Source organism: Molothrus aeneus, chromosome 1 (assembly GCF_037042795.1).
Source record: "Molothrus aeneus isolate 106 chromosome 1, BPBGC_Maene_1.0, whole genome shotgun sequence".
NCBI lineage: Eukaryota > Metazoa > Chordata > Aves > Passeriformes > Icteridae > Molothrus > Molothrus aeneus.
Window position 1 is genome coordinate 131,142,089 of NC_089646.1, and position 20,163 is coordinate 131,162,251.

At 37.1% G+C, this 20,163-nt stretch overlaps 1 protein-coding gene across 1 annotated transcript in view; it reads right to left on the minus strand.

Annotated features, from left to right (window-relative positions):
• Positions 1-20,163, minus strand: part of CPQ (carboxypeptidase Q) — a 147,623-nt gene that overhangs the window by 20,316 nt on the left and 107,144 nt on the right. The window contains exons 6-7 of the mRNA XM_066547810.1: positions 18,642-18,733; positions 7,444-7,645 (exon numbers count right to left, since the gene is read on the minus strand). Coding sequence (XP_066403907.1) covers positions 7,444-7,645; positions 18,642-18,733 — 294 coding nt within the window. The remainder of the gene's footprint in view (positions 1-7,443; positions 7,646-18,641; positions 18,734-20,163) is intronic.

The window sequence follows — 20,163 nt, forward strand, 5'->3', positions numbered from 1 at the left end:
GTTACTAACAACCATTCTAGGTCATTATATGTTTGGTGAGAAATCTCACAACATTTCCATACCATCAATGTGTCTTATTTTTCATACAGTAAAATTTCTAAAGGTAAAAAAATAAATGAATTGTGGAGAGGATCTTATTTTACTTCCTCACTTTTTTCCATTGGCAAACATCTCCAAATTCCTTACAGAACTCTGACTAAACTATTTTTTTTATTATTATGTTTTCTTTCTGTTTGCTTAATTATTTGCATAAGCTTCACCGAAGCCAAGGACATTTCTAGGAATAAGGCTTGACTAACTTGTACTTCCGAAATGCCTATTTAACATGTTAACGCCGAGCTCTGTGTGCTAATGTAGAACACTTGTTTTTTAGGATCAACAAATGGCAAATACTTCCATCTGAAAAAGAATATTCCCACCCACAGAAACAGAATTCAGCTTTCCTAAGCAGCAAACAATAGAGAATTAAGATGTCTCTCAGAGGCACAGCCAGAATAAAAACAACCACACCCCATATCTGAATGAGATCCTCGGTTGGATATTTTCAGTGTTTCTTTTCCGAGACAAAGTATATTCTGATACTAAAAAGGTGAGCTGGAGAAGCAAATTTATTGATGTTTTTTGAGATGTTTAGGAATTGCATATGCTTCTGGGAAGCACCTATTTATTAAAAGGGTCACTTATGCCAATCCATCTCATGTAGGTTTTTGAAGAGTAAGCATCTAAAAGGAAAGAAGCAGTGATCTAAAAGGAAAGAAGAAGTAAACTTAGTGATATTCAAAGGAAGAAGAGTGACAAAATAAGAGAAAGAAGTCCACCAGCCAAAAAGTGCAAGAACCATTACAATTTATGATTTTACTTTTAACACCCCAATTTAAACTTTCATTACTAGATTAATGAGCTTATATAATATTAGTACCGGGTTGAAAGCACTGGGACAGTTTTACTTCTAGGATCCTAAAAGCCAATCAGAATGTCAGTGTTTCAAACTAATTTATTGTAATATTAGTACAAGATTATTTTAAAGCTGTCTTGTCTAAGTTTATTAAAAAACTAATTTTAAGAGCCATGGAATACCAGCTACTTCACTCATGTACTGTAATTCTTTACTTGTGACCACCAAGAAAACTTTGCCAAATAAAATGCATCACAGATACTGAAAAGAATACCTACAAATAAAATAAGAAATTCAGCAATCTGTTTAGAAGTTTAGCAATGTATGATAGCATTTTGCAAATATTTTTGGTTTCACAGTTCAAATTTCCTCTGGGATCAGCAAGTTAATGATAGTTCTATTTTTGTAACTGTAATTAGGATTATCTAAATGTTGTACAAATGAAACACAAGAGTTTATGATATTAAAAAAGCTACTCTGAAATGGGTGAGGCTTAAATAAGAAAGAAGCATTTCATTATGAAAATGCTTGTAATATTTACTGGCAGATTCACAGGTATTTTAAGGTCAGCAAAAGCCATTACCATCACACCTTCTGAGTAACACATGGCAGAGAATTTCATCTTCTATCTACTGCATCAAGCCCATCCCTTCTGCTTGAATTACCCTGTACTTTTTGAAGGACACCTAAGTCTTTTTTTACACATCAAAATGACAGAGAATTCACCAAGTTTGCAATGTTCTTCTCGAGCTCACGAACGTTATTGGAAGAAGGGGTTTGCTTTCATCCACTTTGACTTTGTTTAGACTCAAATAGCCTGAATTGCTAATGGGAAATATAATACAAAAGCCCTCTTAAAACTACCAGGAAAATTTGCATTCAGGCAACGTGGCTAATTGCCCAACTCCATCCCTCTCTCCAAAACTATTATCCCAGATGCATTTTTGCATGGTTTGTGTCTAGTCTATGTAAAACAAAAATACCCTTGCAAATCTGATGCTTCCTGTTAATGATTAGAAGTAGACAATACTCCATTGTGCCAAAACAAGACTAAACCAAGCAGAGCAAAGGCAGAAGGAATTGTATGTAAAGTATTGTAAAATTTGTCTGGTAGTCTAAGAGCACAACTTATAAGAAAATGTCATAAGTTACAGACTATTCCTTTCATTAAATGATTATTCTCAAAGACTTTATTAAAAACAGAGAAGGTCATATGAAAGGCTAATATAACTGAGATACTATATTAAACTATGTGCCTTTTAAGGAATTGACCTTCATAAAAAGTTGCAACATATTAAATTTATTTAATTACTCCAGAGTAATTTCTAATTTCAAAAGCCCATTTTATTGGAACAATGATAAATTAGAGAATAGATGAATTATTTTACAGATTAATACACACAGTTCTTTCTGCAATCAAGATTTTAAATGGGTCTAATAGCCCTAGCACTAACAGTAGGTTCTTTAAGTGCCAAGCAATTATAATTGCTCTCTTAGCATACTGGTTTAATTTAACACCACCCAAGTTGCAAATGATTTGGCTTTTGCAATGGAACACATTCACCATGATGATAAATATGAATTTATGAATGATAAAATAAGATATTTAAAAGGAAAAGAGTGCCCTGGAAAAAGCAATGCCATATTGCTAATTGTGAGACAACAGTTCTGGTATATCTCAGACTTACTGAGATCAAGACTGAGGCAAGACATGCATGTACACCATAAGTCCTTTAGCCCTCATTTGCACACGCAAACAGTAGTTTGTGTCGGCACTGTGCTCAACAGATGTCAGAGCAGTGGGAACTCAGCAAATATAAAAATGTAGTACCTATGGAGTACCTAAAATTACCTAGGTACTTTTAACAGTGCCCCTAAAGTTTAGTTCTGTGAGTAGTGTTCAGGAGTTTTGTCCAGCTTTTTGCTTTTTGCAAGTGAGGAGACATTTGCCTTGAGTTTGTCACTTTGTCAAATACCTGGAGCCCTACATGTGATTTCCTGTGCTAAAATCTCAAATTGCAAGTGACAGAAATGCTACCTAGACAAGTGAAGAAGTTTAATGCCTCCTGTTCAGGGATTTTTTCCCCCCCTTCTCTCATCTTGTAGGAAGGTTTTGTCAAGTGCAACGCCCCTTACTCCTGCAGCATCAAATCCAAGGCTTTTCAGCATTGGGTTATGAAGCCCTAGACTGTACATCTGATATTTCTTCTGGGTTTACTCTTTTGGAAATAAAGAGAAGCTTAAAACTGGATCCAAAGACCCTGCCCAAGCCTGTGGGCAGTACAAACCAGGTATCCTGACAGGTAGCATTTCAAGCATCACAGTGGAGAATCACTTCCAAACAGTGACACAGCCAAGAATGAACAGAGGTTATTCACTTATAATTTGGGAAAGAGAGTTTGCTCACTTCTTCATGTCCAGCTGGCAAGCTCAAGTCCAAGAGTTTTCCTGCTATGCTGCTTTCTCAGACATGTCCCTGGCTGACACTGAGCAGAGGAGCAGGCTTGGCACCAGCACGGCAGCAGGCTTGCACCTGAGTCTGGTGCTACAGGGATGATGGGGACAGGGGTAAGAGAGGGCAGCATGCTCCAGAAAAGGGGTAGATTTAACCTCTTGCATAATACAAAAGGAAATAATCCGAGTCAAAATCCGGTGTCTCAGGCCAAAATACAGCATATTTTAGATGAAGGTAATAAAAAAGCACTATGAACATGTAAAAATGAGAGAAATTATATATTATAGCCTTTGTTTGCCACATCTGAATGACTAATCGATTTGGTTAGCAATGAATTTTTGATTTCTGAAGAAACATTAAAATTAAATGGACTACTGGTTTATTAATTTCTGGAAGAACAATTCTTCCTTTTATGCAGTGTAACGAAAAATCAAGTCACTGTGGAGACAGAGAAACACAAACAAACATCAAGGTTCAAAGTGAGAGTGTAAAAGGAGTTTCACCTTTAGGCCACTGGTTGATTTTTAAAAGAGGAATTGAAACATGCCTTTGGGGAGTTGTTTGATGTCCTGGGTCAGCTTGATCTCAAATACAGCTTAGTTCCTAACAGACAAGTGTTCCCATTGTAAGCACTGCAGCAACAGATAAACACCCTGACAAGCAGAAAGGAGCATCCTTGAACCAGTTTTCCTGGAAATAATGTGTCACAACAGCCACTTCTTTGCAAAAATACAAAAACACCTGTTTTCATCTCCCCAAACACCTAAAGCTGAACTAATGTTTACTGGATTCCATAATACAAATAAAACCACTTCATCCCCCCTTCTCAGATTCTTGCAGGGAAGGCTGATCCAGACCCAGGACTGTTACCTTAGGAACTGCTCTAAATTACATTAAAAGCATTTTGGTCATCATCAAGTATCTGTGACCATCAGATACTTCACTTTTTCAACAAGAATATCCCAGCACTGATTTAGCAGGGCTTGCTTAATAATTTTTTAACCCTTTCAGAGACTGAGGAAATCTGTTGTGAAAAAGTATGCTAACAAACCAAATAAATAAAGCCAATCAACATATCTTCCCACTTATATCTGCAAATTCTAGCCAAACTTAATTGGGATTCAGTGTTGCAAAGGAACAGCTTTATGTGCCATTATCTGGATACATCTCTAATAAAAAAAAAAATTGAATTGAACCCTTTAAAAGAAAGATGAGGAAGATAATTGCATAATTATTAAATAAGCAGTCTTAGAATCAATGGTCACCTCAAACTCTAAAACCACATCTTAAAATACAACACCACAAACCCCCCGCCCCCCTTCCTCTGATTTATGCTTAATGAAAAGGCAAAACAAATGTTATACAAATATTTTCAGTAGCTGAAAACTGGCTATCAGTGCAAAACCACAACTACAGACATTCCTCACTGCTGGGCTGAACTGCTCTCAAAACAATCCAATGTAAAGGCCACTGACAAATATTTCTGACATTCTGCAGTCACAAAGAATTAGAGTGCTGTGTTTGGTGCAGATCACATTGCTTGTGCTTTAGAGGTATTATTTAGGCTTCAGTCTATGGTTTGCTAAGGACTCTGAACTCATGGCCTCTCTCATCCTAAAATCTCAGAATAATCACTGCTGTTTAGTAGCATTTCATTGCATGTCCATCAAAAATAAACATGCTCAAAATAGCAGAGATTAAGAAGCTACAGTCTCTTTGCCTATCTCAGCTATGAACAGTTCTGAAAAACACATTTAGTGTTGCCCTCTGAGGATCTTTCAGACCAAAAGATGTAGGAGGAGAAAAATATTAAGAGCATCTAATAAGGTGAATCCTAGAATCTAGTTCACACTGAAAAGGGGAAAACTCAGAAGAAATTGTCAGAAACCATTCTTACTGTTCAAGAAGTACACCATATTTTCTCTCCCTGTTGCAGAAACAAAGCCACCAAGTATATTTTCAAGAAAATATTTAAATAAAATTGATGAAGTGTCAACACTTGACTGCTTGTTTAAATTGAACATAATTATAAAAGCTGTTACAGAGTGTTCAATTTGTTTCAATGTTATTATATATCATAAAAGCTCATTCAAGCAGGGAGAATAGTGTGGACAAAGCATGAAGATTAGAAGATGTCTTAGACTTCTCCATGGAACAGCATGAAATATAATCTAAAGCAGCCAAAATTCTTTTACTGGAGCTAATTTCTTTTCACTGGAGCTTTATGAAGAAAATCAGTGTTCCTTTATGCTGCAAGAACACTTTGCTATTTGCTTAACAGGAAGTTAAATGAACCAAAGCTACAGACAGAAAAAAAAAAATCCACCATCAATTAATGTGACAAATTCTTAATAGGTAAACAAATCAGATTTATTTAAAAACTGAGGTCTTGGTTCTGGTGTATTTGTGTTTTCCCAAGGTTGAGCTTAGATTCCCAATGTTTATATTTTTCATAGTTTATGCTTTCTGAGGAGTACAGATGTCCACGGGAGAGGGCTTTTTCCTGCATTGCTCCTGCTGAGTAGCCCAAAGACTAATCAAGAGGACCATGGCAAGCTGTAGCTGCTTATGCTCCAGGTGCACCACAGCTGATGAGAAGTGGTGTGCAAGAGCTCAATACCCACTGCCATCACAAGCACCACTCATATTATCAACTGAAAATAAAGCATCTGAATGTTAAATTTTTCTCTCTTCTTCCATAATCTGTCACATTCAGATGGGAAGCACAAGGCAAGTCCCCAAGGACCCCCTGGAATGATCCCAGCACCTTACCTAGAAAATACTTCTGATACCCTTGCATTTTCTAAACATAGGCTGAGTAGTGAGTTCTTATATTGCACCTAAAACACAGATATGTTGGTCTGAAATTCTGGACCAGACATCTTTACACGGGCATGTTCAGGCTGTGGAGGATGATGCTTGGCCACAGCCTCTCAGTAGTGCTTACAGTCTCTCCAATCAACTCAGCACACCATTGTCACAGCTGCATGCCGTGGTACTGAACTAATTCCACTTCACCCAGAGAGTAGGACAGAAGCTGAATTCCTAACTGTTTAATAATATCCATGCATCCATACTTCTTGCCCAGTATAGATATTTTGGTTTCAAAGTTAGACATCCATACATCTATCGAAGCAGTCAACTTTATGGTATCTCTGTGCACCCTGAGTGTGAAGCAAGGGGTTCTGACCATAAATAAAATAATATATTCTGTGATTCACTCTCTTCCACAAGGTAAAAAACAGCAGTTAATTAAATATTAAAAGATTCTAAGTATATAGTAGCAAGTAGTAAAACTAGCATGAGAAATGTGCCTGCCTATTTCAGCCATAAAACACAGGAGAAAACCTTAAAATTTAAAACTGATCATAACTTTTTTAATACCACTGTTATGAAACTTTCCTTTCTACTATTATTCAAATGGAAATTCAGTCAGGCTGGCCTCTGGTTGGGATTCTTGTGCTCTGAAAGCCTCTGTGCTAGTGTGGGGGTCTCCTGCATGGAGGTGCTGCCAGTAGTGGATCTCTCTCACAGCTCACAAGATTCTTTGCCAAGAAGCTGCTCCTCATTTGGAGACAGATAAAATCCTCAAAATAAACCCCTAAAATACCTCAAACTTTTCAGAATTCTACCCCTTTATCACACCCTAATGACTCGTAGCTTTTTAAATGTTACATCTTAAAAATATTGTTTCTCCAGCATATAAAACAGAGAGAAAAAGCCCTGAATTTCAAAGTAAAACTAATAATAATTTAAAAAATATTTTTTCTCTATTGGAGAATTCCCTTCTGCCTTGGTTTACTATTTATAAACCACCAGTCTGGGATTAATTATTATAAATCCTTAAAGCCGAAAAGAAGATTTTAGGCATTTTATTCTACGTATAATCTATACCATTATTAAACTGCAGCTCAAATGCACTTTATGTCCTATTTCTGTTGGTCACCTTTTAACATTTATGCATTTTACCTATGGTAAATTTTACTCCCAGGGAGAAAGAATTTCTTAGTACTGTGAAAGGACAGGACCACCCATCTGGCGTGGCAGGGCTGAGTGGGAGCAGCGTCCCCTGCCAGGCTCCAGGGACACTCACCAGGCACCCCGTCCCTCATCCAGTAAGCGATGTCTGTTCCATCTGCAGGGTCGAATACATCCGTAACATTGATGGGCTGCAGCAGAGTCATGATCTCTTTCACAACGTCCCGGGCTTCAGCACTGCCAGAAAAACCCAGTCCAGATGGCTGGAAGGTGCCCTCATCAGATTCCATAACGATATCAAAGTTGGAGATATTTTCCTAAACACGTAGGAAAAGAAGGTATTATGCTGTGGTTGTTATTTTAGCTGGCATCATAAACTGGATTCTAGGTGTCATTGTGAGCATACCACAACAAATTTGTTTTCAGAAGCAGAGAAATGCTTCCTGTGAAAATGTGTATGCAAGCATAAATGAAGGGACCTATCTTTCTGTATGGAAATGGCTGAGACAGTTCAAATTATATTCTGAGGCACCAATATTCTGTAGGACCCACAACATGATTGGTCTGCTGTTCCCAAGTACTTTCTTTCAGACTTCTTAAATGCCACCTAGAAAGGTAAACCATCACCAAAATATTGCAGTTTGCATTTGCAGCTCTCCCTTTCTTCTCAGAGTTGAGACTCTGAAATTCTGTTGCAGTGGAGAGGGTATAAAGTCCTTTGGCTTTAAAACTGGAGGCATCCAAAGCCTTCATAGACTGTGAGGAACAGTCTATTTAAAAGCCAGCTGCTGCCTGTTCAGAAACACATTATTTTCAATATAGCATATAGTCAATTCTGATATCGATTGGAGGATTGAAATGCCAAGGTTTTCACCCAGACCTGAAGGAATAATATCTATTTTAAGGAAAAATTGTGCTTCCAAGGTAAATACTCAGAAGAAACATGAAAGGTAAGATTTTGTGTACAAGTAGCATAATAACATTTGCTTTTAGTGTGTACTTGGAAGAATCTTTTAAGCTAAAAGAACAAATATTAGCAATTTATTTACTTACCATATTTGCTTAGATTGCTCAGTTACAAAGATCTAATTGGAATTAAATACATAATGATTTTACACAAATCAAGATCTCATTTAAAAATGGCATCTGGAGAGGCACATAACTTTTTAAAAGAGTTTATGGTCATGTCAGGCAGAAAAAAAGCTATACTTCATACCTCCTTGAATGTGACTAAGAGAACCTGCTGCAGGTTTTTTACCCAGATTTTATGGCTGCCATGGGTTATTTATTACAAGAAAATCATTACAAGGGATATGTGATAGCAGCAACTGACAGATCCATGTCACTTCCAGCATATATAAGCCTACAATTCAGTAAATAATTCTTTTACATATTTCTGTATTAAACCAAGATACGTACTACAGGTAGCTGTGAATAATTCACGTAAGTTTTCAGATGTTCTTTACAGAATTTGCAAAGAACTGTTTAACACTTTCCCAAAACATTTTTTCTTTTGAGTGAAACAATTCTAACAGAGCAGAGCTATTTACTTTTAACTTAGAAATATATCCAGTAGTTAAAAAATTTAATATAAAATCTTTGCATGATAAAGAAATTAGAGATGTTGTAATAGCTTAAGATAACCAATTTATCCATCCATTTAACTACTGGAAATCAAAGTGCAAATAACACATCTTGTCACCTCATTGGCAATCACCATTTTTAGACAGTGAAAAACATCTTCAGTTTGTGAAAGATTAAATGTAAATAATTAGGCTACATATGGTGTCTAGGCCTATCATCACAAGCTGTCCTGAGGTTATGAGCTTCAACATGAATCATGATTCACAGACTGTCTGAGTATAGTGGGAGAGAAGCAGGCCAAGAAAAGCACATTGCAGGCTAAATGGGACCAGTGATGCTCCAATGCCACAGATATAATAAAAAGAATGTCTCAAAATGTAAATCTTTATCATAGGTCCAAAGAGGAAGACTTAATAAAGACATTTTAGTGTGCCTCTGAATGGCCAATGAAATCTAACTTAAGTACAACGAGCCCTACATAAATATGATGCTGTGGAACTCAACTCTTTGGTTGAGTTTCCAAAGCAGGACTTCTGTCTGTTTTTAGAGCAGCTGAAATGAGGAAAGCAATAAGGCCAGGGGAAGGGCAGTGAAGTAAGGAGAAGAGTGAGCATGGGAACAACATGGACACCTAAAAGAAGTCTCTCTTATCACTCAAAACAACAGAATCCCTAAGTTCAAGAACTTCATAAACTGCTACCATTGCAGAATTGCTGTGCTCTTCAGTTGTGTTTCCTCACATAAATGTTTGCATGTGTTTCTAATATGAAACTGAGTAAACAAACCACCCACAATACATTACACCATATTGTTGTTCTGTAAGAAAGCTATTCAGTTCTGAGAATGTGCTGGAGAGACATGAAAACTGGACACCCTAGGGAGAGAAATGGACTTCACTGGGGAACAAAAAAGAAACAGGTCACAGCTACTTGAAATATCACGTGTCCTTGAGAAGGCTTGCTCCATATTTGCTCCACTAGAAGATAGGATTACTTATAAAACTACTCACCATCAAATTTGAAAGTTGCAGTCTTTAAAAAAGTTATATTGGTTTCCCTGTTCCCATTTTTGTACATCTACATTGGCATTTCTACTTACACAGAGAGAAACACATGCTGGAAAACATGCTTAAAATATATTGCTTAAAAATAGTGAAGATGCTTTGCCATCATTTGCCATCTATGATGCAGGAATAACTGCCACTAACAAAGTAAGGTGAGACCATACCTTCCCCTTCACTAATTCAAAGGAACAAAGAAACCAGAAAGATTTTAAAAAATAATTGCAGGCTCAGCTGCTTACTTCAGTCATTCTCCTAGTGAATGTACCATATACATAAGTATTTTAAACTCAGCAGGTACTTTTTATAGAAAGTAATTTCATCTGCTGCATCTTGACATTGTGCCACTTCTCTTGGTATGTACCAGAAAATTAAAACTTCTCTGTGTAACCTGCTGCCTAATTCTCTGAATATCAAAAGAGACTTTTATCCTTTGCCTTCTTATGACTCTGTTGCAGAGGAGGTCATCTGTCTTTATTATGTCATCTTTAGCTCTTCAATTGAATTTTTAAATGAAACATTACAATAAATACTCCATGGGAAAATTGGCTTTCTATAGCTTGCTATTCTCATTGAATACACAATTAGGCACAATCCTTACCAATACTTCTCCTATTTTAAGTTTTTTATTTTAATTCATTTTATTTCTGTTTTCTCTATAAACAATTTATTTTTTGTTTTTTCTAAGCAGAACTAAAAATAAAAGTACTTGTCATCTCTAAGGCAAAAACCTGATAACATGAAATCACAGAATCACAGAATGGACAAAGGTTGGAAGGGAGCGCAGTGGATGGTCTGCTCCAACCTCCCTGCTCAAGCAGGGCCATCCCAGAGCACATGGCACAGCATTGTGTCCAGATGGTTCTCGAATATCTCCAGTGAAGGAGACTCCACAGCCTCTTGGTAATCTGTTCCACTACACCTGCACAAGTAAAGAAGTTCCTCCCCACACTCAGGTAGAGTTTCCTGTGCATCACTTTCTGTCCATTGCCTCTTGTCCTATTGCTTGGCACCACTGAGAAGAGATTGGCTCCATCTTCTTGACACCCTCCCTTGAGAGACTGATAGACATTTATGAGATCCTCTCTCAGCTGTCTTCTCACCTTATCTTTTTCACCCTCTCGGTGCTCCAGGAGCTCCACATCTCTCTTGTACTGTGGATCCCAGAACTGGATGCTGTGTTCCAGCTGTAGCCTCACAGGGTCTGCATAGAAGGGCAGGATCACTTCCCTCAACCTGCTGCCAGTGCTCATCCTAGAGCACCCCAGGATACCTTTGGCCTTCTTAGAGCACACTGCTAGCTCATGGACAGCTTGTTGTCTATCAGGTGACTCAGGTCCCTCTCCATGAAGCTGTTTTCCAGCAGGTTGGTTCCCAGCCTGTACTGGTACATGGGGTTATTCCTCCCCAGGTGCAGAACCTCTGTTGAGTTTCAGATGGTTTTTTCTGCCCATCTCTCCAGCCTGCCAAGGTCATTCTGAAGGGCTGCTCAGCCCTCTGGGGTATGGGCCGCTCCTCCCAGCTTTGTGTTGTTGGGGAACTTGCTGAGGAGGCCTCTGCCCCTTCACCCAAGCTATTGGTGAAAAGCTAAACAATACTGGGACCAGTACTGAACCTTGGGGGACACCACCAGTGACAGGCCTCCAACCAGACCCTGTGCCACTGATTACTGTCCCACCCTCTGGGGTCAGTCATTTAGCCTGTAATTACAGTAAACTCCTCCATTAAGAAAACAAACCCTTGTAATATACACAACTGGTACTTCTGTTGGTAGGAAACATCTTTCTTCTAGGCTAGCCACTGGCAATCCCAAGCAGGTATACCTTACAGTAGTTACTTATTCAGTCAAAATCCCAATTGTTAATTCTTACCAGATGTTAAACTAGACTGCAACATCTCATGACTAATCCATTGAGTCAGGGATGGCAATCCCTCTTACTCAGCTTAAGCAGGAACATACCTGAAAGTTTAATGCAGGGAACAGCTATCCTAAAAGCCTTCAGTACTTTGGGGGTGTTTAAAATAGAGTATTACTTGTCCAACAGCTCATTTACTGGTTTTCTTTTTTGTTCCACTGAGAAGAATCACCACTTTACAGGAAAAATACCAAAGTCTGTAAGGACAAAGCACTTGACTAATGGTTCATTTGTTCCAGTGATAAAAGACATCAGTTAATCTGACATTGTGTCTTCAGCTTTCTGTTATTGATTTACACTTAACTTTAAGAAACAACAACACTTGTATTCCAGTATTTGTCCCAGAGCAGTCAGGAAACAAGTACAGCATGGTAACCATGTTGTAGAACTCACAGGGAAGTGGTGGTCATCCCACTTGCAGTACTAAAAAAAGGTTTAAATCAGCATCCAGATTTTTTAGACTGGCTACTTAGACTACAGGAATGACAAGAAAAAACACTGGAAGCACCTAAGTACATGTGACAGCTAGAAAATAAAAAAAAAGCAAAATAAATAACATCCTCTAAGTATTCAATAATATATAAACATGATGTAGTGTAATTTTGAGTTGCTGTTTAGTATGAAGATAATTCAATGAAGCAAAACAGAATAAATTGAAACTAGAGAAAAAACACCACAGCAGCTGTTAGGAAGCAGAGATGCACCAGCATCAAGGCATAATAAACACCAGCCACAAGCGTGATCGTATCATTTACACTCTTTTTGAATAAAGACAGGGAAAATTTGGAACACTGTGAGTTATTCATGTTTGTAAATTATCCCATCATTATATGGGAGAAAGCTGATGTAAAGCTGAAGATTTAGAAGTACAATTTTTCCTAGATTACAAGGTACGAAAAAGACTCATCCTTTTGTTACAAGATAAAATATTCTTCTGCCACATTTTATGGGAAAGCGGTACGTAAAAAAGTCTACAGGTTTAGGGGTTTGTTCTGTAGGACAGTTACAAGTTCTGACCTCTAAGAAGCCAATGACAAAAGTCCCAGTAACTTCATCAGCCCTTGAACAATTTGTTCGTGTACTTATTAGCACTTCACTCAGTAAAAACAAGCTACTGCCATGTCTTGCCTTGTACAATAACACAACTGTTTCCTCTATAATGATTTGCCAGCACTCACAGAGATGACCATTCAGTATAGTAAGTTATTGTAAGTTCCCTGGGATGACAGACTAGAGAAAGCAGAGAGCTCTGAACATGGCAGCAGGCTAAGTAAGGTATACCTGAAATCTTGTCTTGGGAGATTTTTTTCCTTCGACAAATGGGCATATCAAAGATAAGTTCTCTTCTTGGAAAACGTTCCATAACTTTAGGCCTTTTAGTGCTCAAATGCAAAGGTATCAAAACAATGTCTATGGCTCTGAATGACCATCCCACCATTGTCCTTTTTTGACAGGATTTATGTTTTTACTAGAAAACAGGCAGCAATGCCAAAATTAAAATTGTGGTTTACATCTTTCAAACAAAGATGATGTTTACTCCTTCAGGAAGCTAACAAATATTTCTGCAACTTTCAACAAAAGATAAGTGAAAACAAATTTGCAGCACCTTAGAAATTATCACAGCACATATTTAATTTTCTACATCCTTCACAGCTGCAGGGAGTTTTGATAGGAGGAAGCCAACTTTCTTACAATTGAACATCGCAATGGACCAAGGACCTGTGGATGGGTGAATCTGCCTGAAGCATGCACTGGAAGCAGCAATCCTCAGAAGATTCTCTATCAGAATCTCTACCAGATTCAACTGGCAGCTCTGCTGAGAGAAAGACAAGAAAGATGCACAGAGGATAAAGACTGCAAGAAGCACACAGAAGATTTGCTTGAGAGAACGAGAAGAAAGGCACAGAAAAGTTTTTCTATCACTAGACATGTGATCAAATTATCTACATGGAATGAAGACTAGATATCCAGGAGACAAGCTGTCATGACTGATTTGGGGTCTTCCATCCTTCAGGCAGTGCAAGGAATAAACTTGGGTTTGTGATTTAGCAAAATCTGTATTTCTCTGCAGCTTTCACAAGAAAGCTTATTCCTAAATACAAGGGAATTAGGAATTCCCATGCACCTAGAACTGGTGTAAAAGATAATTCTGTTACTATGCTATCTATACTGTGCTTAATACAATCAGCAGTGCTACTGCCTGTTGTGATACTGCAGAACACAATGTGATTACTTTCTTTCTGTAGTTTTGCAGATGGACATCTCAGTCTTTCTGCATTTCTTTCTCCTTGCAATGAAAGGAATCAACAGGACATCAGTGACCTAAAAAAGCAGTGTAATTTTATGTAATTTTTGATTATAGAGAGTATTGCCTGAGGAAAGTCAAAAGGCTAATGGTCAACACATTTTCCTGGCATAAAAGAATCCCCAATAAAGTCCTTTATGTGTTTGGTTCAAACCAGACACAAATTCATGTCTTACATTTCACCAGAATACTTGGTACCTCAGGATATAAAGTATTCTGAAAACTATGGTTTTAAGGAGACAATCTTTTCTGGAGAAGAATCATTTCACTTGAAAGTGACAAGATTATTTTTTTTTGATATTTGCTTCTTAGAGAAAGCAACTCATTAGCAAATCACAGTAGAAATCTTATGTGATCATCAACAAAGTGTACTTAAACTAGCATGAAATAAATGCCAGCATTTCAGAAAGTCCTGTTTTCATGCAGACACAGTTCCAGCAAAATATTAGATCTTGGTAATAAATACAAAAAAGAAACCATAGTAAACATTTGTGATTGATTTTTTTAAATATAGTTAAACCTTTACTAAAAAGTTAAAATACTGTATGGTATTTGCACCAGAAATTGAGGTAAGTACAGTAAATATCATTAATATAAGAATACCAACATGCAGAGATATTGAGAATGCCTTCTGTAATGGGGTTGAATTGAATTAATAACATATTAATGCCTCCAGTGATCACAACCAAGTTACTAAAGTAAATCTGAATGTGGTCTAGGATCTCTTAGTCTTCTCATTACGAAATATATTTGCTTTCCCAAAAGATTGTACGCAATACTTCTATTCCAAAATAAATATTATCAGTCATTCATAGTCCCTTAATTCAGCTGGGTAAATAACTGTAACCTTGTTTCATGGTACACAGACCTTTCACAGAATCTAGTCCAAAGCAATGAAAAGAATGACAGACACTTCATTACATATATTTCTTTCTCCTTTCACAAAGACAGCATAAGAGTAAACACACAAAAAACAACACACTTAACCCTGGCTGAGGGCACTCAGGTATCAATGGTAAAGGTTGTAGCAGAATCTGTACTGAAGAGTTGCATCATGAGAATGCAACTCTTCTAGAATTATGTTACTCTAGTTTTTCAATTTGACTTGTATGAGAAAGTGGTGTTGCAATGTTTCATGATTCTGAAGCTATTTACTGTATTGTCTGTACAGAAGAGCCCTACTCAGCAACTGGGTCACACAACACTAAGTACTGGAAGAAGACTTCAGATGCAGTGTCAAACTCCAAGCCCTGCAGTCTTATTTGAACTTAGATACTTTAATTTCACTGCTCTTTATCAAGATAAGGATCTTTAACGTTAAGGAAAATCAACTCTTTTTCTAGTCTGGGATTAAATCTAATTATTGGCTGAGAGCTAAAAGCAGTGAGCACTTCAACAGGTATCTCCTTTGGAAGCAAAGGTGCTGGTAATTCCCCCAAGAGGCTTCTAACTCATGGTCAAGACTGAGCAGGTGCTCTGTGATGTCCTGGTGGGTGGCAGGTACCCTTGCACTAATGGAAGCACTAAAACTGCTGGAATATACAGGGCTTTCAACTCTTGGAAATGGCTTAGAAAAATCATGCAAAGAAAACAATGGACGAGGACCATGTGATGCTCTCCAGAAAAATATTTGACAAACCAAAAGCATGGTTGTGTGGGTAATGGATGTGTCTGAGCTTCACCTGACTGCAGTTGGACAAATATGCTTTTCCTAAGCACATATTTACTGGATGCTATCAGAAACTGGAGACAGCACTACACTAGTCTAAAGCACTAGAGGTTTTGATCAACAAATATGGCTCTTACATTCTCATAAAGCTCTGTACAGCTAATCTACCCCATCACTAGCTTTAATAATCAGAAATTATAATACTGGGATCTAGAGAAAAACTTGAGTGTTATAAATAAGGCTATTGTGTGGGGATATGTGTTAATTATTGGCACCATAGTAAAACCACTATGATGCTATCTCAGTTATTTCTGCAGTAACTTATCGACTTTCTAGCAGTGACAACCTACAATGATGGATGAGGAAGAAGGACCTGAACTTAAATTGAAAGATATAATAAATAAGTGACAAAAAAAGAGCATCTGTACTTGTCCAGTACTATATTGTCTTCATTTCTCCTCCCTTGCCACATTTCCACTGGCATGAGGAGGTAATTTACTATGCCAAGGAAATCCATGTCTGTCTGTGGTGAATTACTGCATTCATATTTCTACTTGTTTGTATCGAACTAAACTCGTAAGTCCAGCTATGTAGATGAGTCATACAGGCTGTCTTTCATTTTACAAGGCATCTTTAAATACCACTCTTATTTAACTTGTACTCATTACCATCAGCAAGCAATGTGTGTGCCATACTATCTTAATTGCCAGAAATTTGAGCAAGTAAATCATTAAAAGGTTATTTTTCATGCTGAATTTAATGTACAGCATTAATCAACTTTATTTCATTATTATGAGTAATGTAACATCCTATAGTCAAATCAATTTATAATTATGCCAGATCACATGGCAGGGGGGAAACAAGAACAACAAACAACAGACGGATGTCATTTCTGCTTAAATTCTCCATGTAAATTACAAACTGTTAAGTCAGACAGGGCTTTCTTTGCAGAGCACAACATCCAGATGGAATCTCACCAGCAGAGCAAGAACTGAGACACATCTTTGTCTCAACATTCTAAAAGCAAAGTAACCAAATATCTTGCAAACAACACCCAGCCTGCTTTATATTTCCCTGTTTGATCCTTAGGTCTGCTTTTTGGTATTATTTCTGAATAGAAATCTTTGAGACAACAGTGAAACAAAGCCATCTTGGCAAAAGATGAGACACACATAAGACAATTTCATGCACTGCTGACATCATCACCATAGGATGGACCTTATTGTCCAACATGGACAGCTACAGAGGTAAACCTTCAGATACATTTCTGATAAGTGGTGTGTACAGACCATCCTTCCAGCTCCTCCAGAATGCAGCTCTGTACATAAGAAGCATCTCTTTCATGTGCTACTTATTCCACAATATTTTATTCGAGTTTAATCCTGCTGAATATCAGAGTACCAGTGGTAAATCCAGAATCCTTAACATATACTGAACTGCAACCTGTCACCTCCCTGAAGCTGAGAAAGCAAGCTCTTGGGTATCTCTTCCAAAATAAATGACAGAGCTGAGTTATCCCTGTAATTTGGAGATACAAGGAGGTACAACATTATATATGGGTAGTTAAATACCTGGTTAAATAGTTATATCTGGTATATAATAGTTAAATATCTGGTTAAATATCTGGTAGTTAAATATCTAGTTAAACTTCTTGGCAATATGAAACTAGTTAGTGGGAAATATTTGATTGTTCATCAATTAGTCAGAAAACTCTAACTGCTCTAAACCTATCTCTGACAACTCTATTGCAGATGCAAGTTGATCTAATTTGGTTCATCATAATGAATTTGATTCAAAGTGAGGTTTCCATTTATTTGTTCTGATTTAGCATTTTTAGCATTAAAAAATGCTCTTAAGAATTGCTTGCAAGTCAGCTTTCATGCTGTTGTAGAAAAGGTAACTTCCTAGGCACATTTGCATTCACCTTGACTCTGCCTTGGATGTATTAGCCATTGTTGAGGGTTATACTACTTAATTAGGGAGAAGAATAAAGGATTACTTTAGAATAGTTATACAGGTATAAACTATTCTGTATATTCTATTAAGCAGGTATAATCATTCAAGCATAATTTTTCTGTGGACAAAACATCCAAACACACACATATTCCAAAGACTCATCACCAAAATAGTTTTGGCAACTGCTCTTTATCTCATGATGTATTTTGAAATGGCAGCTGTTGGCAGGAGAGATAGATGTTATATTTTTATCCTCATAGCCATAAGTCATAGAGCTTGTGTGTTCTTTGCATCACCAGAAATCAACTTTTTAGGATGTTCCAGCTCCCACAAAACTTACAATTGGTAAGTACATTATAGACTACGCACTATCAAGATAAGGTAGAAAATACTTTTCTTTGTATTATTTTATGTTTTACATTGTAAAATATTATGGGAAAATGCAATGAAGCAGAAATACATAAGGCAAACAAAATTTATTTATATTGCAAACATATGTGCACCATTCATCATTCATTCTCAGAAGGTTAGGTATGTTTGAAAGCTGTGGCAGATATCATCATGAAATATCTGTTTCAGAACACTTTTCTGACAAAGTATCTTAGGTCAAGTGGAACATGTACATGTGTGGTTGCATGGCTTACTGTTAAATGTGAAATTAGGTTTACATTTCTGATTAAAACCAGAAAATATACTTTCAGGCAGAACTGGAATCACTGGTTTTGGTGAGATATTAAGCTGAACATCTTGACAAAAATATTAGTCAAGTCATAAGACTGGGGGGAAAAGCACTGTCAAGAAAATGGTGAAAAGACATATTTACCTTGTGTAACTGATAGTATTGCTTGGCACCGACTCCTCCTTGCTCTTCTCCTGTCCATAGCACCAAGCGCAGTGTCCTTTTTGGACGAAGTCCTAAAACACAGGTTTTAATATTGTTTTTAGTAATAAATACAGATATATTTTGAGCATTTTGTGCATTGGTCTCAGCCTCCATTGGATGAAAAGCCCGTATTTCCACAAACCAAACACCACCTATATCAAGTGTGGGTTTTTCTATGAAAGACTGGGGTGTGGGGAGAGAGCTCACATGAGGAAGAAGTGGGCAGTTGAGGTACTGCTGCCAGCTGCAGTAGCACAAAAGCACATTTCAGGGACATACTGAAAGTGTCTGAAAACCACACCAGAAAGTAACTACCTTGATAGATTTCTGAAACATGCTGCTGTCCTTGGGGTGGTCTGCAATAAGTAATACATATCCGCTTGTAGCAGATCCAAATCAAATTTTCATGAAAACTACCATTGCTTTGTCATGGTTCATTTATTACAATTACAATTGAAAATGAGCTGCTGGATTTTTATGAGAAATTTTTATCAATTTCAAGAACTGAGGGGCTATGTAATATCATTTTGCTTTTTATCAATCAGAGAAATGAAAAGCAGTAATCTGTACTTTGGAATCTGAAAGAGTCAGCTGCTAAATGTATTCACGACTTTCTGAAACAAGGCGAACATGAAGCCATTTTCTATTTTGCTATGGTAGCTCAATCAGAAAGATAAGTTCTCAGATATACTTTGAAGCCATGGTAGAACTGATCAGATAGAAGTTGTTTTCCTCTATTTATTTGGTTGTTTCTATTCATAAATTAATACATTGAGAGAAACTTGAGCGCATGGAAGAGCAAAAGATAAAGAAAACATTGTTCTCTGTGCAGTGGAATGCTAATTATGTTAGAGAAAAAAAATAAAGAAAAAACATGAGAAGATTATCACAAGTGATAAAGTACCACACACACTATCGTGCTGAAGAGAAATAATATCGGTATCACTGTCAAAACTTATTTCATTTCCTAACTGAAATGGATGAAGACTGCCAATAGACTTGACCTCCATTAATTTTTTTCTTTTGACACAATGAATATGATCTGCGCATTTCTTCTCGAAACTACATGCTAGCAATTCTCCAAACTGAAGGCAGAATATAGAAGGAATACCCCAAATCTGAACAAAAGAGCTTGCATTTTCCAATTTTTTATAAAGAAGTGCAAACAAGTTTAAAGGTGTATTTTCTGAATGTTGATCTGCTGACTGTAAACAGAAAGGCTGTCAAACTTCATTACTTTAAAGACAACTTTCTGCAGACCTCCCAGTAGATTCCCTGCTCTCCTAAATCACAATAGTAAAGGATTAGCTTCCTTTGCTTTTCAAATTAGTCACATGGGTTATGAGGCAATCTTAATATGATAAAATAGCTCCCAATTTGAAGTCAGAAAGATTTAAGCCCAAAATAACCCCAAATATGTCAGCAGCTTGGTTAGAAGAGGTGGCTGTGAAAAAGAAGTGCT